The 25,938-nt window shown below is 49.2% G+C and overlaps 1 protein-coding gene across 10 annotated transcripts in view; it reads right to left on the bottom strand.

The window, feature by feature from the left end:
* Positions 1 to 25,938, bottom strand: part of LOC145354308 (ankyrin-3-like) — a 736,920-nt gene that overhangs the window by 46,333 nt on the left and 664,649 nt on the right. For 8 of the 10 annotated variants that reach the window (XM_080205431.1, XM_080205432.1, XM_080205433.1 and 5 more), the window contains 7 exons: positions 13,999 to 14,203; positions 11,588 to 11,684; positions 9,287 to 9,515; positions 7,620 to 7,745; positions 4,347 to 4,469; positions 3,881 to 3,907; positions 1,274 to 1,358 (listed from right to left, as the gene is read on the bottom strand). In XM_080205431.1, the coding sequence (XP_080061557.1) occupies positions 1,274 to 1,358; positions 3,881 to 3,907; positions 4,347 to 4,469; positions 7,620 to 7,745; positions 9,287 to 9,515; positions 11,588 to 11,684; positions 13,999 to 14,203 (892 nt within the window). The remainder of the gene's footprint in view (positions 1 to 1,273; positions 1,359 to 3,880; positions 3,908 to 4,346; positions 4,470 to 7,619; positions 7,746 to 9,286; positions 9,516 to 11,587; positions 11,685 to 13,998; positions 14,204 to 25,938) is intronic. The other 2 variants (XM_080205439.1, XM_080205435.1) reach the window with 1 other exon arrangement.

Below are 25,938 nucleotides of genomic sequence, written 5' to 3'. Positions count from 1 at the left end.
ACAATTGGAAGCCCTTTCTTCTTGCTAAGCAAATGAACGGCCAAAGCAAAACAAAAAGTTAAGACCAATTCGAACCTGTAGACCCACAGAAGCCAACAGCTTTGTCTACCACGTGTCAACCTGTGCCAGTGTCAATCCATCAGACAAGCAGCATCCAGACCTATTCCTGACACGAGCACAACGCAAAACGTACTACTGTTCAAAACAAGGAGCAGGATTTTCCAGTCTCGTTTGCCTGAAAGCCGGAGAATCCCGCCCAACGGACCTCTGCACGGTCCGTGTCCCGCCCGCTAAGATTCCCGCGGTGGGCAGGACGGGAAAGTTCCGCTCTCAGAAACGGTTTGCAAACTGACCAAACGTTTCGCGGTGTCAGCCTGGCTCGGTGGTCGTGCTCACTCAGCGGGGGTAGCGAGTCCAAGCCTCACCCCAGAGGTCTGAGGACACCATCGAGGCGCACACTCCAGGGCACCTCGCCCGGGTGGACACAGCACTGAACTCTCTGGCTGCAGTGGCACGGGTGGACATAACATCGAACTGGCAGCAGTGTCAGCTCACCAAGGCGGGTGTGAAAGATCCTGCGGCAACATTTCAGACAGATGGGATAAAGTCGCGGCCAACAGTTGTCTCTCGACCAACAACACAGGTCGTTATCTCATTGGAACAATATTGCGGTGCTTATGTTGGCTGCTGCATTGTCTACGTAACAATAGTGACTACACTTCCAAAGTCCTTCACTAGGTATAATACGCTGAGGCTGTGAAAGACCACGATATAAATGCAAACCTTCTTTCGTTTTCTCTAACAAGCAGCCTAACCACAGTTTGTGTTCCCGGCGACATCTTACAGTCAATAGTTCCTTGAAATCTGAGACGGGTGCCTGGATGCTTCAGTGTGTTTGTATTAAGCAGCGACTCACCCCGGGCAAGCAAGATCTTTCATTTTTAATCGGGGTCACTGCTCAGGAAACTAAAAAAAGCTTCAGACACGTAAGGCGTGCATCGCAACCAGCATGGAACCAACTTTAATTCAAGCAGCAAATCATATTTATAATAAATATATATAGACCAAAAAAAAATGAAATGCGATGGGAAAAGTAATCTGAGTGGAAGTTTGCAAATCAAAGTTGGGTCTTGCTTTGCATACAGACAGGCAACGATGGTAAAATATACAACACATTTCCTTTATTCACGTGCTTCATTTCAAAATTGAGATCATAAACAAGTGGCAAATAATACCAACATTATTGACCGAGCTTAAAAGAGAATGAACTCACTCATTCCAGGTTCAGCGAGGTAGCTGTAGCGCTTACGTAGCGCCAGAGATGCAAAAGATTGGCGGCGGTCCGACGCTCTCTCGATCTGGAAGAAAGACGTGGAGCCATTTTGGTCATTTTTATCCCAAACTCGCACCTCACAGGTCAACAATGCCTCTCCTCCTAACACAATTTTGCGACATCAAAAGTCGACTGAAGTAACGTGCTGCTCCTCGACATCTTAATTTAGCAGCCCTGGAATCCCGACAGTACACGAGGAGGCCATTCGGCCCATCAAATCCGCACCGACCACAATCCCACCCAGGCCCTACTCCCGTAACCCCTCACATTTACCCTGCTCCTCCCCACAAACTTGAGGCGATTTGGCACGGCCAATCAACCTAACCTGCACATCTCTGGGAGGAAACCGCAGCGCCCGGAGGGAACCCACGCAGACACGGGGAGAATGTGCAAACTCCACACAGTGACCTCGGCCGGAATTGAATCTGGGTCGCTGGCACTGTGAGGCAGCAGTGCTAACCGCTGTGCCACCCCAGTCAAATCATCCCCTACTTCTCACTGTCCACCATCTACATCCAGGAACATTGCCACTATCTCCTCTTTCAGGTGTTGCGTTGTTGCCACCTGGGAAGGTCAGGATGGCACATTTGGCCAAGTGGAACTGCATTTCTGCAAGAGTAAGGCCAGTTCCTGCTTCCAGGAAAGCAAAGCCACACCTAACAGCCCAATGAAAGAAGGCAATCCAGTGCTGTTATGTCTGAGACTACCTGGGGTGGTAGCTCCTAAGAAGTCACATGGAAAAGCAAGCCTCAGGAACAAGAGAGTTTATTAATGGCAGCACGGTAGCACAGTGGTTAGCACTACTGCTTCACAGCGTCAGGGACCTGGGTTCGATTCTTGGCTTGGGTCACTGTGTGGAGTTTGCGCATTCTCCCCGTGCCTGCGTGGGTTTCCTCCGGGTGCTCTGGTTTCCTCCCACAGTCCAACGATATACGGGTTAGGTGGATTAGCCATGCTAATTGCCCCTTACTGTGAGAGGGACTGGCTACGGTAAATGCATGGGGATAGGACCTAGGTGGGATTGTGATTGGTGCAGATGGGCCAAATAGCCTCCTTCTGCACTGTAGAATCCTACGATGAACTGCACTTCTTGCACTCCAGCTCTCGGGTGGCTGTAGGGGCAGCTCCCTGGGCAGGTCACCCCACGCCGTGAGTCACATGCCCCCGAATACATAGGCTGAAATACCAGTTTAACACTCAGACGTGCCTCGTGTGTTTGTGACGAGACCTCACTGCTGCATCATTGAGGGGTTCTCGGGGCTGCTGACAGTATGACGCTAATGATCATGTCACGGACAAAATTATGAATGGAATTTCAAAACACATGCACACACCACACGCAGACAAACATTTCTACAAAATGTCCTTGACACAGATATCGCACGAGGCTCACAATTACAGTCAGCAGTCTTGTTATTTCTGATAAACACGCGACGGCAAGTACGTGTTAGCTTCCGAGATGGTTAAACTGATTGGTTTTAGTACAAATGCAACTGATAATTTTGAATGCATCTTCTCAAAAGTGAGTCGAAAACCGATTTTAGTACACAGCAACAACAAATATTCTGGTGTTTAACGTTGACATAGGAGGGGCACGGCTAATTAAATCTCGGGGGTGGGGGTAGTCAACTAACAGGATGGGGTTTGGATTCTGTTCCAGCACGAGAAACACGAGAATATTCATTGCCATCACAAACAGGCACACGGTGATGCAACTATTGAGTCATAGCAGTTGACCCAGGCCCTCAACATGAATTAATCTCTCCCCTCTCCAATAAAAACTCAGCATTGTGCTACATCAGATACTCTAGGGCACAGGGATGGGTACTATGCCAAAGCAGCTATCCTAACCCTCTGAATGCTTTAGCCCTTTGGGAAAACTGAACAGAATTGAAGAAAGTCATACAATCCCTACAGATCAGAAGGAGGTCATTCAACCATTGAGTCTGCATCGATAACAATCCCACCCTATTCCCTTAATCCCACCTATTTACCCTGCTAATCCCCCTGGACTCTAAGGAGCAATTTAGCACGGCCAATCAACCCCAACCACACATCTTTAGAGCGTGGGAGGAAACGGGAGCACCTGGAGGAAACCCACGCAGACATGGGGAGAACGTGTAAACTCCACACAGACAGTGACCCGAGGCTGGAATCGAACCCGGGTTCCTGGCGCTGGGAAGCAGCAGTGCTAACCACTGTGCCATCCTGCAGGGGGATCACAAGAAATGGAATCATAGAATCCCTACAGTGCAGAAGGAGGCCATTTGGCCCATCGAGTCTGCACCGACTCTCTGGCAGAACATGTTTCCCAGGCCTATCCCTGTAACCCCACGCATTTACCTCGCTGAGATTTTCTAATCGATTCCAGAACTGCAAAATAAAAATTAGAACACTTCCCAATCCAGTGAGGTTCAGTTTCGGATGTTTGGTGGGGTCCTACCGCTGTCAGGATTGACTCAGCCCAGTTGCCCTAACTGTGCTCCTGCAATAACTTAATAGTCATCACTGCGTTTAGACAGATTAGCAGATTTCACTTTCCTTTACCTCTTCATCGGGATCAGATTCGGTTTCCTTATGGTCCCAAGAAGCATTGCAGAGACAGGGAGCATTACAATGGACAGCAGGGAAAAGAAAGATCAGGATATGAAAAGGACCCAGTTGGGAGCACAAAAGGCAAGCACAAGATCAAAACAGGCCCAAAGCCAGCAAAAATCAAACCATTTCATCTACAGAAAATAATAAAACACACACAAAGTCAACAACAAATCATGGAAAATGCTACAGAGTCGGACTCTACGTTACCAGCCAGCACAAGGGCTTCATAAAGAAACCACAACCGTTATCTAGAAAACAGGCTTTAGAGATGAACAACATCGTAAAAGAACACAGTGTGGTCTTACAAATGAACAGTCTCGAACTTCTAAAGCAGGCAGGTGTTTAGCAAATTAAAGGCTAAAGGCATTTATCTTCCTTCAAAAGAAGACCTGGTTATTAAAGTCTTTCCACATACTTTTTTGTGAGCCGGCAAGGTAATGTTCAGATTACAGATTGCTGCCAGTGGTAATCCTTTGGAAGTTTTCGGTTCCTTGAGGAACGACAGACGGCCGCAGGGCTCCTGGCTGTTGTCCCTGACCTGGAAGCAAGAACCGGTTTTTGTTTAACACAATGGCTGATACTGTCGACATCTCCAGCCTGGAATAATAACACCTCAACCAACATCTAACCAATAATCTGTCTCCTTTCCTGCCGGTGGGATCTTGCTCTGCAGACAGTGTTGGCCTGCAGAGCAGCTGCTGCACAGGAAAACTGACTGGTAATGACTTATAAACTAGGTTGTTTAAAAATATTTGCACAGGCACATTGTGAAGCACACTTTGCAGAAGGAAGCGTGTGGGTTAGTTTTTGGGCTATCATCTTCGAATCAAGCCCAGCGTAGTTGGCTGTCTGGGTTCACATAGAATCACAGAAGCCCGACAGTGCAATTGGAGGCCATTCGGCCCATCAAGTCTATACTGGCCAGAATCCCAACCAGGCCCTATTCCCATTACCTTACTCATTTACTCTACTGACCCCTGACACTAAGTGGCAATTTAACATGGCCAATCAGCCTAACGCGTACATCTTTGGACTTTGGGAAGAAACCGGGGCATCCGGAGGAAACCCACGCAGACACGGGGAGAACGTGCAGACTCCACACAGACAGAGACCCGAGGCTGGAACTGAACCCGGGTCCCTGGCACTGTGAGGCAGCAGTGCCAACCAGCGTGCTGCCCCTTTCCACGTGAATGCAGCTTGTCAGTCTCAGTTTTGTTCTCTGTAGGCACCAGCCTGTAACACAACTGGTAGCCCCACTCAAAGTCGGGCCAATACACAGTTGATCTGGGAAATGGAGAGAAAACGACACTCTGGTGTATTAGGGGAAGCTCTTCCAAGGGTGAGGCACACGACTGAGATAGCAAAAGGGGAACCTGATCCAAGCACTTCTTTTCCTGTATCAGACTTGGTAATGTTTGATGTTGACACTGGGGTCCTGAAACAGGAAGAAGTTGCACTGCTCCGCACCTCATTAAATCCCACTCCAGACCAGCCTCCCATCCGTTGACTCTGTCTACACTTCCTGCTGCCTCGGCAAAGCAGCCAGCATAACTAAGGACCCCGTGCACCCCAGACATTCTCTTTTCCATCGGGAGAAAGATACAAAAGTTTGAGGTCATGTACCAACCGACTCAAGAACAGTTTCCTCCTGCTGCTGTCAGACTTTTGAACGGACCTACCTTGCATTAAGTTGATCTTTCTCTACACCCTAGCTATGACTGTAACACTACATTCTGCACTCTCTCGTTTCCTTCTCTATGAACTGTATGCTTTGTCTGTGAAGCTCGCAAGAAACAATACTTTTCACAGTATGTTAATACATGTGACAATAATAAATTAAATCAAATCAAATTAAAAACATATAAAATAGAAACACGAGTAGCCCATTTGGCCCTTCGAGTCTGCTCCGCCATTCATTTTGACCATGGCTGATCATCAAACTCAATATCCCCTTCCCCCTCATATCCCTTGAGCTCCAAGAGCTATATCTAATTTCTCCTTGAAGTCACAAAACTTCGGGACAAGATCTGCCCTGATGATCTAAAGTAGCGCCAAGGGAGAGCGGCACCGCTGAACATTCTGTCTTTAGGAGGAGATATTGGGCAGGAGACCAGTTGGCTCATTCAGTAGACTTAAGAGATCCCTCGGCACAGCTTCTGAACAGGAGCTGGGGAGAGCTGCCTTGCGGCCCTGGCCAACATTCAACCCTAGACCAGCAGCGCCATGTTGGATGGTCCGCTCATCATAGCGTTGCTGTTTATGGGATCTTGCTGTGCGCAGTTGGCTGCTGTGCTTCCCTGCAACAATGACGACAGTTTAAAAATACTTCATGGGCTGAGTGCTTTGGGAAGTGGTGAGGACATCAAACGAGCCAGAGACGTGTAAATCACTCAACCACCTTGACGAAAGAGCTCGTCACACAGCCTCTAAGATATTTTATTTCATTTTGCAGTGTTCTCATGGTGCTTTCAGAGAGCGAGAAAAATAAATTGATGTTTTACTGTTGACGCGTTTCGAACTGGAAGTGCGTGAGGCTGGTCACCACGTCTTTTATTCTCAAATGGAATCTAAACGACAGACCATTAAGTTATCATCTAAAAATAGCACGCAGATTGCATCTCACGCAGCACATTAGTGAACGCACATTTTGAAGGAGGTTCAATCTGGGTTACAGAGACATAGCTTCAGACAAAAGCCACGTGCTTTTCCCTCAGCTCCTTTATACAAAGTCTCTATTATGCTTTGCTTGGGGCAGGGGCCACGAGAGAAGTGTTTGGCATTGAAGCATTCATGAACAAAATAAATCTCTGTCTGAATGCATTAGCCTAACAAAGTGGTGATTGTTGCTGCTGTCTCTCTTGTGAGCACATCCACCCTATTCACCCCACTACTGGCAGCCACATCTCCAGCCGTCTGAGTCTAAAACTCTGGGCTTATCTCCCCCGCAGCCTCTCTGCCTCACTTTCCTTCTTCTGGGACGCTCCCTGTAACTTGCGATCAAATTCTTGGCGATCTGTTCTGATATCTCCTTTGAGCCGTCTTTGATGATGTTAACTGAGTGTTGAATGTTGGCCAGCACACTGAAAAAAAAGCCGCCTGTTTTTCTTTGAATATTCCCATGGGATCTTTAACCTCCCTCAGCTGACCGATGAGATTTTGGTTTAACAAAATATGGTTCCTTGACAATGCTGTGTAGTGTCAGTCTAAACCACTTGTGGAACCCTATGAGAACTGACTCAGAATTAAGAATGCTACAATGTTTATACCACATTAGCTGTATTGTTGGTGTACGCTGGCGAAGGGCATGGTCTAATCAAGTACTTTGAGTATGTATAAATCGGGGATGCCCCTTTAAGAGGGCTGTTAATTTGTTCAAATACGTTATTTTGGGCTTCAAAGACTAGAAATTGGGGATGGTTGGGACACTGGGTTGAGTGAAAAAGCCAATAAACTCGCTCGGTAAAGAAAAGTCTTGCTTCCAACTTCATCATCAGCTTGGCTCATATTAACGACCGACTGAACTAAGTTATCTCCACGTCCTTGACTAAGTCCTTTGGCCACCTGTCCCAAAATCTTCTCCTTTGACTCAGTATCATTCTGCTGCCTGGTCCTGCCAAACACTGTGGGAATGCGATTGCTAAGTAAAGGCCGTGTGCAAATAAAAACGTGGCAGTTGCCACTCTCTCACCTTCACACCGAAGGGCAATCTATTTTCTTTGAACGCGTAGAAGTTGAACACCAGCTGCTGGCCTGCTTTGGCGAGAGGAACCAGGTTTCCATAGCAATCCACAAAGATGGGCTTGCCTTCTAGCACCTGTTGGCAAGATTACAAATGAGAATAAAGAGTGATGGAAGGAACGAGCCAGTTGCTTTGGCCAACCCAGTTACAGAACTCTTGGAGAAAGAAACTATCTTTAAAGACAAAACTATTCAAACTCCAACTAAACATGTGCCCCAGACCAAAAGAAACAAACCTCTACTGCATCTATCAAAACTTACTTGAAATAACTGAATGAAATATCTATTCATACAATGGAACATGACGAGAGTCCCTGGGCGTACCAGAGCCTCAATTGTCCTTGGATTTATGTTGACTATAAGACTCAAAGAATTATAGGATCCTTATAGGAGGAGACCATTTGACCATCGAGCCAGCACCAACAACAAAAGCACTCAGCCCTGCCCTCATAACCCCATGTATTCACCCTGCTAATCCCTCTGGCACTAATGGTCAATTTAGCCTCGCCAATCTACCTAACCCACCCACACTGGAGTGTGAAAGGAAACAGGGGCACCCAGTACAAACCCACGCAGACACGGGGAGAATGTACAAACCCCACACAGTCACCCGAGGCCAGAATTGAACCTGGGCCACGATGCAGCAGTGCCAACCACTGTGTGCCACCTTGGCTCTGGTACTATGGATCTGACGGGAAAAACCATTTCCTCTGTTCTGGGAATCAAGAAATTGGGATGATCTTAAAATTGGAACCAGGCTGATGAGGACAGGCTCCAACTTGGCCAGGAAGTGAGAAAGGATAAAGGTTCCTTCTCAGGGCAAACACGTCCCGCTGCCACTGGCTGGTGACAGCCTCTCCACTTGGCTAAAACCCCCACCCTCCAACGCTACAAATGGGAGGATGGGAATAGAAATCAAATTTCTGCTTTAACATAAACAACAGGTGCATAGAAATTTATTTTGGGCATAGATAAGGGGCATAGCCCAGGTCTTTACCCCAGGGTAGGGGGAGCCCAAAACTAGAGGCTGTTGGTTTAGGATGAGAGGGGAAAGATTTTAAAAGAGGGGCAACTTTGTGACACAGAGTATGGTGCGTGTATGGAATGAGCTGCCAGAGGAGGTGGTAGAGGTGGGTACAATTACAACATTCAAAAGGCACTTTTTGGTACATGGGTAATGGGTGGGAACAGGTCAGGGGGGATACGGCTGAAATGCCGGCAAATGGGACTAGTTCACAGTTCAGGAAACCTGGTCGGCATGGATGAGTTGGGTCAAAGGGTCTGTTGCCATGCTGTATATCTCCGTGACATTCAGGAGTAGGAATCTATCGATCGGTATCTCAGCTCCATTTACACGCCTTAGCTCATATCCCTTCACTGTCCCGACAAAATCAACCATTCCCAAGTTTTCAAAGCTCCGGCTAATGCTCAGCTCTCTGAGCGGAGAAGATTCCAGAAAGCAAGCAAACAAACAAAAGGAGAACAGAGCAGAGATCTGGGTGTTGGCCATGAGTCCGTTACAAAGTGGTACAAGCCGCTCTGCTGCGACACCGAGAGAGCAGAGATGGCCGCTTGCCGCAGACAGGGGGAGACGGCCGAGTGAACGGGAGACTGTACCTCGATGTCTTTGCTCCGAGCCACCTCGGTGAAGTTCTCTTGCTGCTCCAAAGTCTTGTCAACTTTATCGTCCGTCATGCAGAAGCAACGCAGGCAGGCCTCCACGGGGTCGTGCATTTTGGCAAATACAACAAATTTGGCCATGTATGGGACACAGATCAACTCCCTGTAGAGCTGCGTGGCTAAGCTAACGGTTTCTGGCACCTGATGGCAGTCGACAAGCCAAAACCTGTGTGTGAAATGACACAAACACAATGTTGAGACAGACCTTTCCAGCTTGGCACATATTCAACACAACAGAACATTCAAAACCGGAGACCGCAAATCACTTCTGAAATGAGGTGACATGAATATTTGATCAGGCAGCATTACTCCTTTCATTTCTTTCCAGTCGAGAAACTTAGAATAAAAGAATCAGCCTTGCCAAGAAAGTTGAGGTTTGGGAGGGTCCACATTCTCAGTGTCCTCCCCCACCAACCTCCCCCTCCCCCTCACACACACACACACACACACACACACACACACACACACACACACACACACACACACACACACACTCCCCCCTCCCCCTCACACGCGCACACTCCCCCCTCCCCCTCGCACGCGCACCCTCCCCCTCACACACACACACTCCCCCCTCCCCCTCCCCCGCGCGCACTCTCCCCCTCTCCCCCCTCCCCCCGCGCACTCTCCCCCTCCCCCTCCCCCGCGCACCCTCCCCCTCCCACGTGCACCCTCCCCCTCCCACGCGCACCCTCCCCCTCCCACGCGCACCCTCCCCCTCCCACGCGCACCCTCCCCCTCCCCCTCCCACGCGCACCCTCCCCCTCCCACGCGCACCCTCCCCCTCCCCCTCCCACGCGCACCCTCCCCCTCCCACGCGCACCCTCCCCCTCCCCCTCCCACGCGCACCCTCCCCCTCCCCCTCCCACGCGCACCCTCCCCCTCCCCCTCCCACGCGCACCCTCCCCCTCCCCCTCCCACGCGCACCCTCCCCCTCCCCCTCCCACGCGCACCCTCCCCCTCCCCCTCCCACGCGCACCCTCCCCCTCCCCCTCCCACGCGCACCCTCCCCCTCCCCCTCCCACGCGCACCCTCCCCCTCCCACGCGCACCCTCCCCCTCCCCCTCCCACGCGCACCCTCCCCCTCCCCCTCCCACCCTCCCCCTCCCCCTCCCACGCGCACCCTCCCCCTCCCACGTGCACCCTCCCCCTCCCCCTCCCACGCGCACCCTCCCCCTCCCCCTCCCACGCGCACCCTCCCCCTCCCACGCGCACCCTCCCCCTCCCCCTCCCACGCGCACCCTCCCCCTCCCCCTCCCACGCGCACCCTCCCCCTCCCCCTCCCACGCGCACCCTCCCCCTCCCACGCGCACCCTCCCCCTCCCCCTCCCCCGCGCACCCTCCCCCTCCCCCTCCCCCGCGCACCCTCCCCCTCCCCCTCCCCCGCGCACCCTCCCCCTCCCCCTCCCCCGCGCACTCTCCCTCTCTCACTTGCCCTCTCTCTCACTCACTCCCTCTCTGTCACTCGTTCTCTCACTCGTGCACTCTCTCTCCCACACACAGAAACACACACTCTCTCGCTCTTGCCCGCTCACTCTCTCTCTTCATGGATTTTCAATTCAATGCGTGTATGAAAGCTGTCACTTGAAGCTATGTGTCCCTTGGTGCTCATTCCTGACAATGCAGGGATCTGACTGTAATAGGGGTGGCCAACCTTTCAGGATTTGGAGTCTCCAGGAATTAAGCGCTCATTTCCAGCACACTGCCGAGCAACACTCAGAAAGTAAAATCATGGCAGCATTAACTCAAATACACCCCATAATGAACACTTGAATTTATTAGCTAGAACAATATTGGAGATGGTGGGGGATAATAAGAGGCTGGCTGGGTGGGGGATTGGCTCAATTGGTGGAACCTCCAGGAGTACATCCAGGGTCACAATCCCAGGATGCCGGACTGGAGCACAAACTGATCCGTCTCTCTGTGCTGATTTCACCCATGGCCAATTTCCACTGAGTAAAATGGTTACGAGAAAACATTAAAGCGGAACCTGTAGCAGATTCTGCCATTGTGAAAATCTCATCAGTAAATAATGCGAATAACGCCAGCATCAAACACAACACTGGAAATCGGCAAAGGCAAAAAACTGGCAGGCTCGAGTTTGGCTTCATAATATACCTTGGGGTTCGGGTTCAGGAGCCTAACAGCAGGTAGTACTTTTCACATGAAGGTGCATCCATCACACCCTCCTGCTAACAAGCTCGTGCAGTTTATAACAGAGTGAATGAAAGACTGTACCTGGCTGAAACGTTAGTCGTGAAAGAAACTGAGTCACTCCCAAAGGTTAATGGTGTTGTTCCTGTTATCTCTTCCCACTGAGCAGGTGAGGTACCGCCTGCAAAGTAAACAGAGAAGGCCATCATAACGAACAGTCAAACTCAATGGGAATCTCTGGCCCCATCAAAGTGAAACAATGCTAAACTTCTTCACTAGACCCCTGGCATATCAAACGCCCATGGGTTAAACCTATAGATCCAAATATGGAGGCTGCAATTCACCAGCCCGCTGGCCTCTGATGGCAATGCCGGTGAATCAGGTGTCAGGGCTATAATGGGAATCGCGCCGGGTATCAGAATTCTCCCAGCCTGCCCCGTCAGTCCCAATCAGGTCCCCATCCAGAGTGAGCAGGACCCTAATTGATATTCATAATGAACGGCTAAATATCATCACCGGGTTTGAGGCCAGATACTAAAGCCGGATGCTTGTGATTGGACTTCCTCTTCTAGCCCTGGGAGTCACTCAGCATGGCGATCTCCAGCAGATTTCAGGTCTGTGTCTGCGTACTGTGAAACCCGTTAAGTACTCTGGTCACTTTGATATCCATTTCCCAGGGACACCTGGAAGCATTCAAATCCACAACAGCATTCCATTCTGTAGGAGGGATTGCCTTCTCTTTCTCTCAGAAACTGCAGGTGAGAGAAGATCCCTTTGAAGTCCTCAGACTGACAGGGGATGTCAGTTTCACTGGGGGGTTTTCTTCTTTAGCTTTGAATGGGCAAGCAGTTCAGCCCATTCAGCTGTGATTCACACTCCAGAGCAGATCAGATCGTAGACACATTACAGTAAGCTTCACAGACATCCTCATTACTCCTGATCTGCTCACTCAGCCCCATTCTTTTAATGCTGCATTTTTTTCAGATCTCTGAGTCTTCCTGATAAGCGCAGAAGTCTCCAAAATCTTTGTACTTATTCAACGTCATGCTCCATTACCTTTAACTAGCCTTTGATTGACAGGTTGGATCAATTACCTACTAGCCAGGAGCTTTGTTTGTTTTCCTTGCCTTTCACGGTTGAATGCAGCTCAAGTGCTTTCTAAATATTGCAGGAAGAGAAGAGGAAGTAAAATCTCATGGCACATGGGAAACTGATTCAACCTGTCCCCTAGACACTGGAGATGCATTCAGCTGTGAAAGGAAAGGAAAACAAAGCTCATGGCTATGACCAAACCACCCCTCCCCAACCCACAGGCATGCATCAGGGCACCCCTCCCACACCAGGCAAGCATTGGCGCACTCGCTCATCCACCCCCTTATCCACTCTCCCCCACCACCACCCCAGGCCATGGACCTACCACCCCAGGCATCAGGTTGCGCCCCACCGGACCCATTCATAGAACATAACAGCACAGTACAGGCCCTTCGGCCCTCGATGTTGTGCCGACCTGTGGAACCAACCTAAAGCCCGTCTAACCTACACAATGGGGTTCAGCAGCTAGCCTTCCCCTGGCAGTGCTAGGTTGGCACTGCCAGGGAGCAGTGGGTGTTCCCTCACCACCTGGGACTAATATTTACCTGTGCACACCAGGGCGTGATCACAATTGGTTCCAGCTTTTGAAAAGCAGGAATGGACTCGTGTCAGTGTGATGTCAGACTGGGTTGCTGGGAAAATATACTGAGGGTGGAAATAGCAGGATCAAGTCTGCTAATTATATTATAATGTATGATAAAATATGCTAATTATAGTCGTGCCCTACCTGAGCCTGAACCTAATCACATCTGCGGTGCAAGTCAGGGAAAGTCCTCAAACGAAACCGTTACGAGATTTGCGCTCATGGCTAGCAAGTGTTTAATCATGTCAGGTGTATGATGGGATACTCTCCACCTGCCTGCATATTCCAGTGGCTCAATAGCATTCAGGGCTTGGGGTTGACTGACACTCATCCACAACCTTATATACCCATTCCCCACCCCCCCCCCCCCCACCGCAACTCCAGATGTGGACCATCTGCTGCACAGGCCCACCAAAGGCACCGTACATAACATCTTCCAACAGCATCTGCAACCTCTGACACCCAGAAGGACAAAGGCAGCAGATGCACAGCAATGCCCTCCAACCCGCGCACCATCCTGAGTTGGAAATATATCGGCTGTTTCTTCGCTGTCACTGGGTCAAAGTCCTGGCGCTGTCGCTTCCTAACAGCACTGTGGGGGTACCTAGCGGCTCAAGAAGGCAGCTCACCCTCACCCTCTCAGGGGCAATTTAGGGATGGGTAATAAATGCTGGCCCGGCCAGTGAAGTCACATCCTGGGAGCGAATAAGGAAATTATAGACCCGGCTCCACAAATGGGACAACTGACAAAGCACTTCATGCTGAGAAAATCTCGGCACTTCAGAAGGTCTTGTGCAGAACAGGGTTAGGGTGAACCGACCTGTTATACTACACAGCAACCTGAGGCTCGGAGTATCCCCTCGATAGCCATTGGAAACATCTCCTCCCGATAGAGGTGGCACCGGAATCGTCATGGTGATAGGTTTGTGGAATTTCCTTCTTCTGGGCTCCACGGTCACGATGGGGCTGAACGTGGCTCGGTTCCCCAGGATCTTTTTGACAAGCTCGTCCGGGACCGGCTGGGCCTGTGGAGTAAGCACAAACCAAGGTTAAAACTGGGAAACCCGGGTCACATTTCCCATCACAGCTCAGTCGCTGATGAGTGAGTGAAGGATCTCAGAGCTTCATATCCGTGTGCTTTGTAACATGTCGATATTTTCAACTGACAGCCTGTATTTGTCAATCATACAGACACCTCCAGGGGAACTGCTGGACTACAGGCTGAAAGTTACAATTAAACTCATACAGACGGCGGTACGGCATTGCTCTGGAATCACGGACTTCTTCAAAAGGTCCTCCTAAACCACCCTACTGACACAGTTGCAGTATGAGGTTTGTGAAGGGACCATTGACCTATCTATCCACGATGTGGAGGTGCCGGCATCGGACTGGGGTAAACACAGTAAGAAGTCTCACAACACCAGGTTAAAGTCCAACAGGTTTATTTGGTAGCAAAAGCCACTAGCTTTCGGAGCACTGCTCCTTTATCAGGTAAGTGGACGAAACTAGGTAAGTCTGTGAACTCCCACTTACCTGACAAAGAAGCAGTGCTCCAAGAGCTAGTGGCTTGGGCTACCAAATAAACCTGTTGGACTTTAACCTGGTGTGGTGAGACTTCATACTAACTATCCACAGTCATTTCTAAGAATCATGATTCCCATGACTGACACAAAACTGTCTCATTTCCTTTATGAATCCATTGAGACTTCTTACTCAAGCACCCATGCCAGCTGTTCCACATATTTATCACTTTGCTGTTCAGAAAAGGTCTTCCTACTATTCCCATTTTGCTGTCATCCTGAATTTGTGACTCACAGAATCTTAGAATTCCTACAGTGCAAAAGGAGACCATTCAGCCCATTGAGTCTGCGCCAACCACAATCCCACCCGAATCCTATTCCCGTAACCCCATTAGTCTCTCTGACACTAAGGGCAATTTAGCATGGCCAATCAACCCAACCTACACATCTTTAGACTGTGGGTGGAAACCAGAGCACCTGGAGGAAATCCATGCGGATACGGGGGGAATGTGCTGACTCCACACAGCCACCCAAGGCCAGACTTGAACCTGGGTCCCTGGTGCTGTGAAGCAGCACTGCTAATCACTATGCCATAATCTTTGTGATTGCACTCTACAAATGTCTAAAGGTTTATTGGGATGCGAATTGCCTTGAACGTTCATTACATTATGTCCACTTGAAATATGCTCTAGTTCAAAGAGCAAAATGGCCCAGACTTGTCAACCTACATCAGCAATACACCATTACAGAACCGGCATGAAGACCACATTATTGTAAATTCGTTCAAGACGTTTGGGTAATGCTTGGGAGCCGGTGTTTTTACCCAAAGTTTATCTGCAAAGGATTCTTTTTGAAACGGGGTGTACACCTCAGCTCAGTTGGCATTTGTTTTATTTTGACAGACCAACACTTCAGTCCTCAGCAGCACTGACGGGGACCTCCACACAAGATGATTTAATTATATAGTGGCACCAGTTTGAGATTGGAGCCAGGAGGCAAGGGAAGAAATACTTGGGGCCTTAACAGATATCTTCGTATCCACTATAACAACAGGCACGGTTATTGGACAGTGAGCCTGATGTCAGTATTGGGGAAGCTTTTGGAGAAGATACTGAAGAATGGGATAGATGCACATTTGGAAGAAAATGGACTAGTTAGTGACAAGCAGCATGGTTTTGTCCAGGGAAGGTCACGGCTCATCAACTTGATTGAGTTTTTTGAAGAGTTTTTATTAAGCACGAGCCACTAGCTTTCGGGCTACCAAAAAAACCTGTTGGAATTTAACCTGGTGTTGTGAGACTTCTGACTGTGTTTACCCCAGTCCAACGCTGGCACCTCCACATCTTGGTCCTAGAAGACAGAGAGTAGTGGTGAAAGGGTTTTTTTTTCCAGAGTGGAGATCTGTAGCGAGTGGTGTTCCACACTGACCAGTGCTGGGGCTTCTGTTGTTTGTCGTATATATAAATAATCTGGGGGAAAATGTTGGTGGCCTGATTAGTAAGTTTGCAGATGACATGCAGATTGGTGGAGTTGCTGATAGTGCTGGGGAGTGTCAGAGGATGTAACAGGATATAGATAGATTGGAGACTTGGGCAGGTAAATGGCAGATGGAGTTTAATCCGAACAAATGCGAGGTGATGCATTTTGGAAGATCAAATTTAGGCGCGAATTGTACTGTAAATGGCAGAACCCTTAGGAACATTAATGTGCAGAGAGATAAAAGCAGAATACTGTGGATGCTGGAATCTAAAATGAAAACAGAAAATGCTGGCAAGTCTCAGCAGGTTTAACCTTGACATTGGTTCTATTCTCTCCCAACAGATGCTGTCAAACCTGCTGAGATTTTCCAACAAACAGAGGGATCTAGCCATGGGGGTCCACAGTTCCCTAAAAGTGGCAACACGGGTGGCCAAGGTGATTAAGAAAGCATATAGGATGCTTGCCTTCATCAACCAGGGCACTGAGTACAAGAGTTGGGAAATCATGTTGCAGCTATATCAAACCTTAGTTAAGCTGCATTTGGAGTATTGCGAGCAGTTCTGGGCACTACACTACCAGAAAGAAGTATGGTTTCTTGCATGCTATACAGACAAAGCATACTGTTCATAGTAAAGGAAAGGAGAGAATGTAGAATGTAGTGTTACAGTTATAGCTGGGGTGCAGAGAAAGATCAACTTAATGCAAGGTAAGTCCATTCAAAAGCCTGATGGTAACAAGGAAGAAGCTGTTTTTGAGTCGGTTGGTACATGACCTCAGAGCTTTGTATCTTTTTGCCAAAGGAAGAAGGTGAAAGAGAGAGTGTCCAGGGTGCATGGGATCCTTAATTCTGCTGGCTGCTTTGCTGAGGCAGTGGGAAGTATAGACAGAGTCAATGGATGAGAGGATGGATTAAGCTAATTCACGACCTTTTGTAGTTCCTTGCGATCTTGGGCAGAGCAGGAGCCATACCAAGCTGTGATACAACCAGAAAGAATGCTTTCAATGGTGTATCTGTCAAGATTGGTGACAGACGTAGCTGACATGCCAAAGTTCCTTAGTCTTTTGAGAAAGTAGAAGTAGGGCTTTCTTAACTATAGTGTCAGCACGGGAGGACCAGGACAGGTTGTTGGTGATCTGGACATTTAAAAACTTGAAGCTCTCGAACCTTTCTACTTGATGTAGACAGGGGCATGTTCTCCTTTACGCTTCCTGAAGCCGATGACAACCTTCTTCATTTTGTTAACATTGAGGGAGAGATTATTGTTGCCGCATCAGTTCACCAGATTCTCTATCTCATTCCTGTACTCTGTCTTGTCATTGTTTGAGATCAGACCCACTACGGTAGTGTCATCAGCAAACTTGAAAATTGAATTGGAGGGGAATTTGGCCGCACAGTCATAGGTGTATAAGGAGTATAGTAGGGAGCTGAGAACACAGCCTTGTGGGGCACCGGTGTTGAAGATGATGGTGGAGGAGGTGTTGTTGCCTATCCTTACTGATTGTGATCTGTGAGTTAGGAGGTTCAGGATCCAGTCATAGAGGAAGGTGCTGAGGCCCAGGTCACAGAGTTTGAAGATGAGTTCTGTGGGAATAATAGTGTTGAAGGCTGAGCTGTGGTCAATAAATAGGAGTCTGACATAGGTGTCCTTATTATCTAGGTGTTCGAAGGTCGAGTGCAGGGCCAGGGAAATGGTGTCTGCTGTGTAGGCGAACTGTAGTGGATCCAAGTAGTCTGGGAGGCTGGAATTGATTCGTGCCATGACTAACCTTTCGAAGCACTTCATAATGATGGATGTCAGAGCCACCGGCTGATAGTCATTAAGGCAGGCTGCTTGGTTTTTCTTAGGTACCGGGATGATGGTCATCTTATTGAAGCAGATAGGGACCTCAGATTGTTGTAAAGAGAGGTTGAAGATGTCTGCAAATACTCCCGCCAGCTGATCTGTGCAGGGTCTGAGTGCACATCCAGGTACCCCATCCAGGCCAGTTGCTTTCCATGGGTTGACCTTAGAGAAAGCTACTCTGACATCTGCAATGGTGACCCCGGACACAGGTTCATTCAGGGCTTCCAAAGTGGAGGGCATGCTCTCACTGACCTCGTGCTCAAAACGGGTGTAGAATGCACTGAGCTCATCAGGAAGGGGTGTGTTGTAGCCAGTGATTTTACATCCCTTCATCTTCTGGCCTGTTATGTCTTGCAGACCTTCCATAATTGGTGGGGGTCAGTGCAGCTAGCCTGGGACTCGAGCTTTTGGTACTGTCTGGTACTGTCTTTTGGCACCTTTGATGGATCTCCTTAGATCGTATCTGGCTTTCTTGTATCAGTCACTGCCACCTGACTTGAACGCTTGGACCTGGACTTCAGCAAGCAGTGGGGATCCCTTCATCCATGGTTTCCAGTGGCGGGACATGCGGATTTGCTTCTTTGGCACACAGTCTTCTACACACTTAGTAATGAAGTCAGTTTCTGTAGTGGTGTACTCGTTCAGGCTGGTCACAGAGTTTTTAAATACTGACCAATCCACTGATTCCAAGCAGCCCCGTAGGAGATCATCCACTTCCTCAGACCAACATTGCACGACTCTCTCTGATGGATTCTCCCGCTTCAGTTTTTGCTTGTAAACTGGGAGCAGGAGCACAGCCTTGAGGTCTGATTTGCCAAAGTGTGGGTGGGCGATAGAGCGGTCGGCATGTTTGATATTTGTGTAGCAATGGTCTAGGATGTTTGGGTCTCTGATGGAACAGGAGACGTGTTGGTGTAACTTGGTAGTACGCTCTTGATCTTGGCCTGATTGAAATCCCCGGCCACGATGAACAAGGCCTCGGGATGTTTCGTCTCAAAGCTATTCGTGGTGGTGTATAAATTTCATCCAGCGCAATCTTCACGTCCACGTCGGGTGGGATATAAACTGCTGTCAGGATAACGGAGGTGAACTCCCACGGAAGGTAGTAGGGGCAGCATTTTAGCGTCCGATATTCTCGGTCTGGGGAGCAGCAAGTTGTGATGTGGAGATGCTGGCATTGGGCTGGGGTACACACAGTAAGAAGTCTGACAACACCAGGTTTAAGTCCAACCAATTTATTTGATTTAATAAATTTATTTGTATTTATATTTATTTGATTTAAATTGGTTGGACTTAAACCTGGTGTTGTCAGACTTCTTACTGTGAGCAGCAAGTTACCAGTATTGCTATATCTAGGCACCACGAGGTGTTGATTAAGAAAGCAGACCCCACATCCCCTAGCCTTGCCTGAGGCTACTGTACAGTCCATTCAATGGATTGAGAAGCCCTCTGGTTGTAGGGTGCAGTCCGGTGAAACAGGAGCAAGTTCATCAGGGAGGGGTGTGTTATAGCCGGTGATTTTACATGCCTTCATCTTTTAGCCTGTTGAGTTTTGCAGACCTTGTCAGAGTTGGTGGGGGTCAGTGTAGTTAGCATGGGACTCTATCTTGGTCCAGTGAAACAGAGCACACAGCAGTACCTCATCTGGTAAATGAGTCTGGCTCTAACTTGTTTTCATTGGAAAGACGGAGGGGAGACCTGATAAGGTCTACAAAATTATGAGAGGCACGGACAGGGTGGATAGTCAGAGACTTTTTCCCCAGTGTGGAAGTGTCAATTACAAGGGGGCACAAGTTCAAAGTGAGAGGGGGAATGTTTAAGGGCAAGTTTTTCACACAGAGAGTGGTGGCTGTTCAGAACTCACTGCTAGAGGTGGTGGAAGCAGGAGCATTGCAACATTGAAGAGGAATCTGCATGGGCACATGAATAGGGAGGGAATAGAGGGAGACTGACTGGGTAAGGGCAAGAAGGTTTTGTTTAGTTTAGTTTAGTTCATGATTGGCAGGGGCTCGGAGGGCTGAAGGACTTACTTATTCTTGTGCTGTACTTTTCTTTGTTCTTTGACTGGATGCTTAACACTAGAAACTACACAAGCACTGCAAAAAGAGAGCTCGCTGAAACAATCTGTAAGGGTTAGTTTGTGGATTTTGTGTTTCAGATAGGGGCCACACTCCAAGAGACTGCTGGGCATTGACATAAATTACAACACTTTACTACACTTCCTTCCGGGGAAGTTTCCTGGTCTGACATTGCGAGCAGTGAATTAACCTTGTGGTACAAGCAGAGAGTCAGACAGGGAAAAGTGCGATGCAGCGCACACGGCAGACGAACACGTTAATGTGCAGAAGAGGAGGAAGTCTCAGATCACAAGATGAATCGTTGGGCTTTGCTTTTTGCTGCCTGCTAACTTTCACTCAATCCAAAAGCTTTGATCCTCAGGGAGCTTGGCAAATCCATCAGTAACAGCTGTGCATATCTGGAATGGTGCTGCCGAGTTCATCAGAATGATGAATTCAGAATTGGAGAGGGTCTAAAGGACTTGCAGGCATTAACAGTGAATTGTATCACCTTCCTCAAATAACATTGAATGGGCAGGGTTGTACCGAAGGCAAAATCTGAACACTTAACCAAGAATTTTTTGCCAAGTTACTTCAGGGATGATGGGGGTGATCTTACCAGCTCGCCATGCCAGCCAATCAATGCAGCAAGCTAGTAAAATGGGGCAAGTGGCGTAAAGCCGGCACGGTGCCCGAATGCTCATCTCTCGCAATATTACCAGTCCTGTTATATGTTACCGCCCCTACTACCTTCCGTGGGAGTTCACCTCCGTTATCCTGACAGCAGTTTGCATCCTATCAGCATAATCAGCCTTATGCCTGGAAAGGGATTGGTGGGGGGAGGTATCGGGGTCAGTGATTGTCTTGGGGGGGGGATCAGGGCCAGGGATTAGCTGGGGGTCGGGGGGACGGGGGACGGTGACAGACTTCCCAGTGCACTGGGAGATCAGGGTGCATGAGCAGTAGCACCCTCAGGTGTCAGCAGCCGGCTTCCCAGTGTGAATAGATACGGCCCACTTCCCCGACTGGCGAGGGTCACACTTTGACTCATTTAAGTGCCATACGTGTGGGAGCTCACCCAAAAAATGGATGCGATTCTCCCCTGTTTTCACACTCTTTTGATACTTCGAAGATCACTTCCAATGGATATACCAAATGCTGGAGTGCCAGAGTGCCGGACAGCTCAAAGTGCAGTTATTTCCCATCAACGCACTCCCTGATAAGTCTCGAGACCTTTGCTGCTTTGCAATTGCCTGCAGGTTCTTAGATCATGTTGATACATCGAGAGGTTAGCCTTGATGTAATCCACCCTATCACACAATGGGTACTGCTCAGTCCAAGCTGAAAAATCGCACTACCTTTTTAAGTCCTTGGCCCTTTACCTTGTGGTCACTGAAGGAGCTCATTCCCGAAGCCATGGCTATGAGAAACTGTCAGAAATATGGCAGGTCCAGTGTTACCCTTCCAGTGTTACTATAGAAACCCAGGCCTCGAGGACATGGGTGTTTCCAGCACTGGTTAACCTGCCTCTTAGAATAGCACCATAGGAAAGATTTACACAGCACTCTCAGGAAGTCCCAAAGGTTTTTTTTTTACAGCCAATAAAGTACTTCTGAAGTGTAGCAACTGCTGTAACGCAGGAAGCAATTCATAGCAATGTGGCCCCACACAACAGAGGTATAATCACGGGAGGAGAATGGGAAGTGCACCATCCCAGTTTATTAGGAAGAGAGTCTCTCTAACAGCACACTCCAGGATCAGCCTGGATTACACGCACCAATCTGTGCAGCGGGATTTAACCTCTCACTCAGGGGCAGGAGTAAATCATAGATGATGCCACAATGAAGTATTTTTAAAACATTTACAATGGAGGAAGCGCAGCGACCATCATGCATACAGCAAGTTCCCAACGTCCTAATGGGAGGGAATAAAAGGGGAAATGGATCATGAACAGCACAATCCATTGAACCACAGAGTCCCTCCAGTGCAGAAAGATGTGGAAGCATTGGAAAGGGTGCAGGGGAGGTTTACCACGATGTTGCCTGGTATGGTGGGAAGGTCTTATGAGGAAAGGCTGAGGGACTTGAGGTTGTTTTTGTCAGAGAGAAGGAGGTTAAGAGGTGACCTAATTGAAGCATACAGGATGATCAGAGATTTAGATAGGGTGGACAGTGAGAGCCTTTTTTCTCAGATGGTGATGGCTAACACGAGGGGACATAGCTTTAAATTGAGGGGTGGTAATTATAGGATGGATGTCAGAGGTAGGTTCTTTACTCAGAGGGTAGTAAGGGCGTGGAATGCCCTGCCTGCAGCAGTTGTGGACTCACCAACTTTAAGGGCATTCAAATGGTCAGTGGATAGGCATACGGATAATATTGGAATAGTTTAGGTTAGAGGGTCATTAGATTGGTTCCACTGGTCGGCACAACATCGAGGGCCGAAGGGCCTGTACTGCGCTGGAATGTTCTATGTTCATTCAGCCCATCGATTCTGCACCAACTCCCTGAAAGAGCATCCCACCCAGGCCCTACCCCTCCCGTAACTCCTGCATTTCCCATGGACAAACCACCTAACCTACACATCTTTGGAGTGTGGGAGGAAACCGGACCACCCCCCCCCGAAGAGAAAACCCATGCAGAGAAGGTGCAGACTCCACACAGACAGTCACCCAACGCTGGAACTGAACCCGATTCCCTGGCACTGCGAGGCAGCAGTGCTAACCAGTGTGCCCTCGGGCACTCAGTGCCAAATCTGCCACTTGAGGTCAAGATCAATTACGTGCAGTGGGAGCTGTGCAGAACTGGTGGCCACGTGAATCCCGCATACATTTGTTCTGCAGCCCAACACTTGGAGCCAGGCGGCACAGTAGCACAGTGGTTAGCACTGCTGCTTCACAGCTCCAGGGACCTGGGTTCGATTCCTGGCTCGGGTCACTGTGTGGAGTTTGCACATTCTCCTCGTGTCTGGGTGGGTTTCCTCCGGGTGCTCCGGTTTCCTCCCACAGTCCGAAGATGTGCGGGTTAGGTTGATTGGTCACGTTAAAATTGCCCCTTAGTGTCCTGAGATGTGTAGGTTAGAGGGATTAGCAGGTAATGTGTGGGGATATGGGGATAGGGTTCGGGTGGGATTGTGGTCAGTGCAGACTCGATGGGCCGAAGGGCCTGGTTCTGCACTGTAGGGTTCTATGTTCTAATAAACCCTTCCAGAACGTGCTCCCATTTCACGGCACTGTGATTTGCAGTGTTGCAGCTTTCAGTTACTGCGACTGAATGTAGATTCCTGAGCTGACAACACAGCTTTGCACGATTCTGTACAGTAAATGTGAATATCCTCCATCACCTCACCTTTGCACACACAGTGCAGGACATTCACTGCAGATACAACGGTCCCTGAATCACAGAATCCCCCCAGTACAGGAGGAGGTCATTTGGCCCATCGACTCTGCACTGACAACAATCCCACCCAGGTCCCAGCCCCATAACCCTCCAGATTTACCCTGCTGGTCCCCCTGTCACCAAGGGGCAATTTAGCATGGACGGTTCACCTAACCCGCGCATCTTTGGAGCGTGGGAGGAAACCGGAGCACCTGGAGGAATCCCACGCAGACACGGGGAGAATGTGCAAACTCCCACACAGACAGTGACCGGAGGCCAGAATTGAACTCGGGTTCCTGGTGCTGTGAGGCAGCAGCGCTAACCACCGTGCCACCCCGAATGGAGCCCGTCACCTTGACAATCAGGCCGACACATACATCCATAATGTCACAATCCCTGCAGTCGGAGCTGACACAAGTAAGGCGAGGCAGAAAACTGCGTGCCCCACACACAAGCTGAGCATTTCCTGTCAAAGTAAGACTGCACGCAAACACAGCGCAGAATAAAACATCGAAAGTGGAGCATTCGGAATCGGAATCCAGCAGAAATTGGCTCACAGGGCTAAATCTGCAGCTGGGGCGCAGCGAGCGTCCCACAGGAAGAGAATTGTTTTCTGAACAGTCACTACAGCACTTTCAGAAAATGCACTACCTTTGCCAGGAAGGATCAGCTGATTTACAGACAGACACCGGCTGGAGATTACCAAATGGAATTCTGTGCTCCAGAGGAGAGTCCCACTCACAGGAAGCGTGGGTCACAGAACCCGGGGCTGTAGCCTGATCATTTCCCTCTGTGCACCCCCCCCCACACCGTGAACATATCTCAGTGCTGGCAGAACGGGCCGGCAACATTAACCCAGTATTTATATTACATTCTTCAGCCGTGTAACTCCGTGCGCGCAGTTACACACTGCGTCTGTAACACTGAAAATGACTAAGTCCTTCTATTTTCATGGAAAAACATTTCAACACGCAGGTTAAGAGTTACAAATATGTGAGGAAAAACATGAATATTGAAGCATATGGGCTTTATCTCCCAGGGGGCCCTTTGACTCATCAAATTGGTGCCAGAAGTTTGGAATAATGATCCCACCTCCTCACTCTCTGACCCAAAGCCTTGTTTTTAACGCTGCTTCACACCGTTTTGCCCTTGTGTCCACCACTGCCTGGTCAAACATTCCATTTCTCTGCACAAAGAACTACCTTCTAACTGGGCTCCTCACACGATCACAAGTAATCTTAAACTGATGAACATCCCCCTCCTCCCCAGCTCCTTTGTGTGTGATAATTCCCCAAACTTATCCCACCTTGCCCGTAGGAAAAGGGAGGGGCAGCTGTAGGTTGCACTGAGGCTCAGGACTGGCACGGGTGGGTCAGTGGGTGTGGGCGGGGGTTAGGGGCACGGGAAGAGGGCAGGACAGAGGGTGCGGTCAGGGGCACAGAGTAGTAAACTGGGGAGGGTCTGGCATCCCGGGTGTGGGGCAGGAGAAGTTGGTCAAGGTAAGAATGTTAAGGGCCAAAAAGTTGGTGTCACTCCTGTGTGCCCATCTCAGGGTGTTGGCTGGCAGAATCCTTCAAGGGCTCACCAACGGCAGTTCAATTCCCCACCTCCTGCTGAGAATGATGACAGATCACGCCCTTCATAACAGAAGGGAGAGCAATCTGAGTCTCAAGTTCAGCCATGGCCCACAGAGTGGCGAGGATAACACTGGGAAGCAATAGTGGCATTATCGCATTGATCCATAAACTCAGCTAACGTCCTGTTGGGGGGATGGCATGACGGCACAGTGGTTAGCACTGCAGCCTCACAGTGCCAGGGACCCGGGTTCGATTCCCAGCTTGGGTCACTGTCTGTGTGGAGGCGACACGTCCTCCCCCGTGTCTGCACGGGTTTCCTCTGAGTGCTCAGTTTCCTCCCACTGTCCAAAGATTTGTGGGTTAGGTGGGTTGGCTATGATAAATTGCCCCTGAGCGCCAGTGAGACTAGCGAGTGTAAATGCATGGAGTTATGGGGATAGAGTCTGGGTGGGGTTGTGACTGGTTGAGACTCGATGGGCCAAATGGCCCTCCTTCTGCACTGCAGGGATTCTATGAATCATAAACATATAATAAAGAGTGAAGAAAAAAACACAACATTGTTCCTTCTACAAGAAACAAAATGCCCCTCACTCCCCTGTAACCAGCATTGTGCGCTAACCACAAGGTATTGGGCAGATAAGCTTTGGCCGTGATGCAGAGCCTTCCCTGTTTATCCAGGAGGTGCTTTTCTTGCCCACATATAGCTGCAGTACTGTCAATGGATCGCGGCTTTCACTGCTGGAAAGCTTGCTCCCACCACGCGATCACACGCATGTCATCAGCACTTTAAACTTTAATTGTAATCACATAAAGAATGGAAAAAAACAGAGGCAGAAGTGTTATGCAGTTCAGGTTACAGCATTGGAAACACATGCTATTGACATTGACAGAATGGAGCAGGAGCCACAT

The sequence above is a fragment of the Carcharhinus amblyrhynchos genome, chromosome 17, assembly GCF_965287045.1.
Source record: "Carcharhinus amblyrhynchos chromosome 17, sCarAmb.v2.hapA, whole genome shotgun sequence".
NCBI lineage: Eukaryota > Metazoa > Chordata > Chondrichthyes > Carcharhiniformes > Carcharhinidae > Carcharhinus > Carcharhinus amblyrhynchos.
Note: the sequence above shows the minus strand (reverse complement) of the source record. Positions and strands in the feature narration are given on the sequence as shown.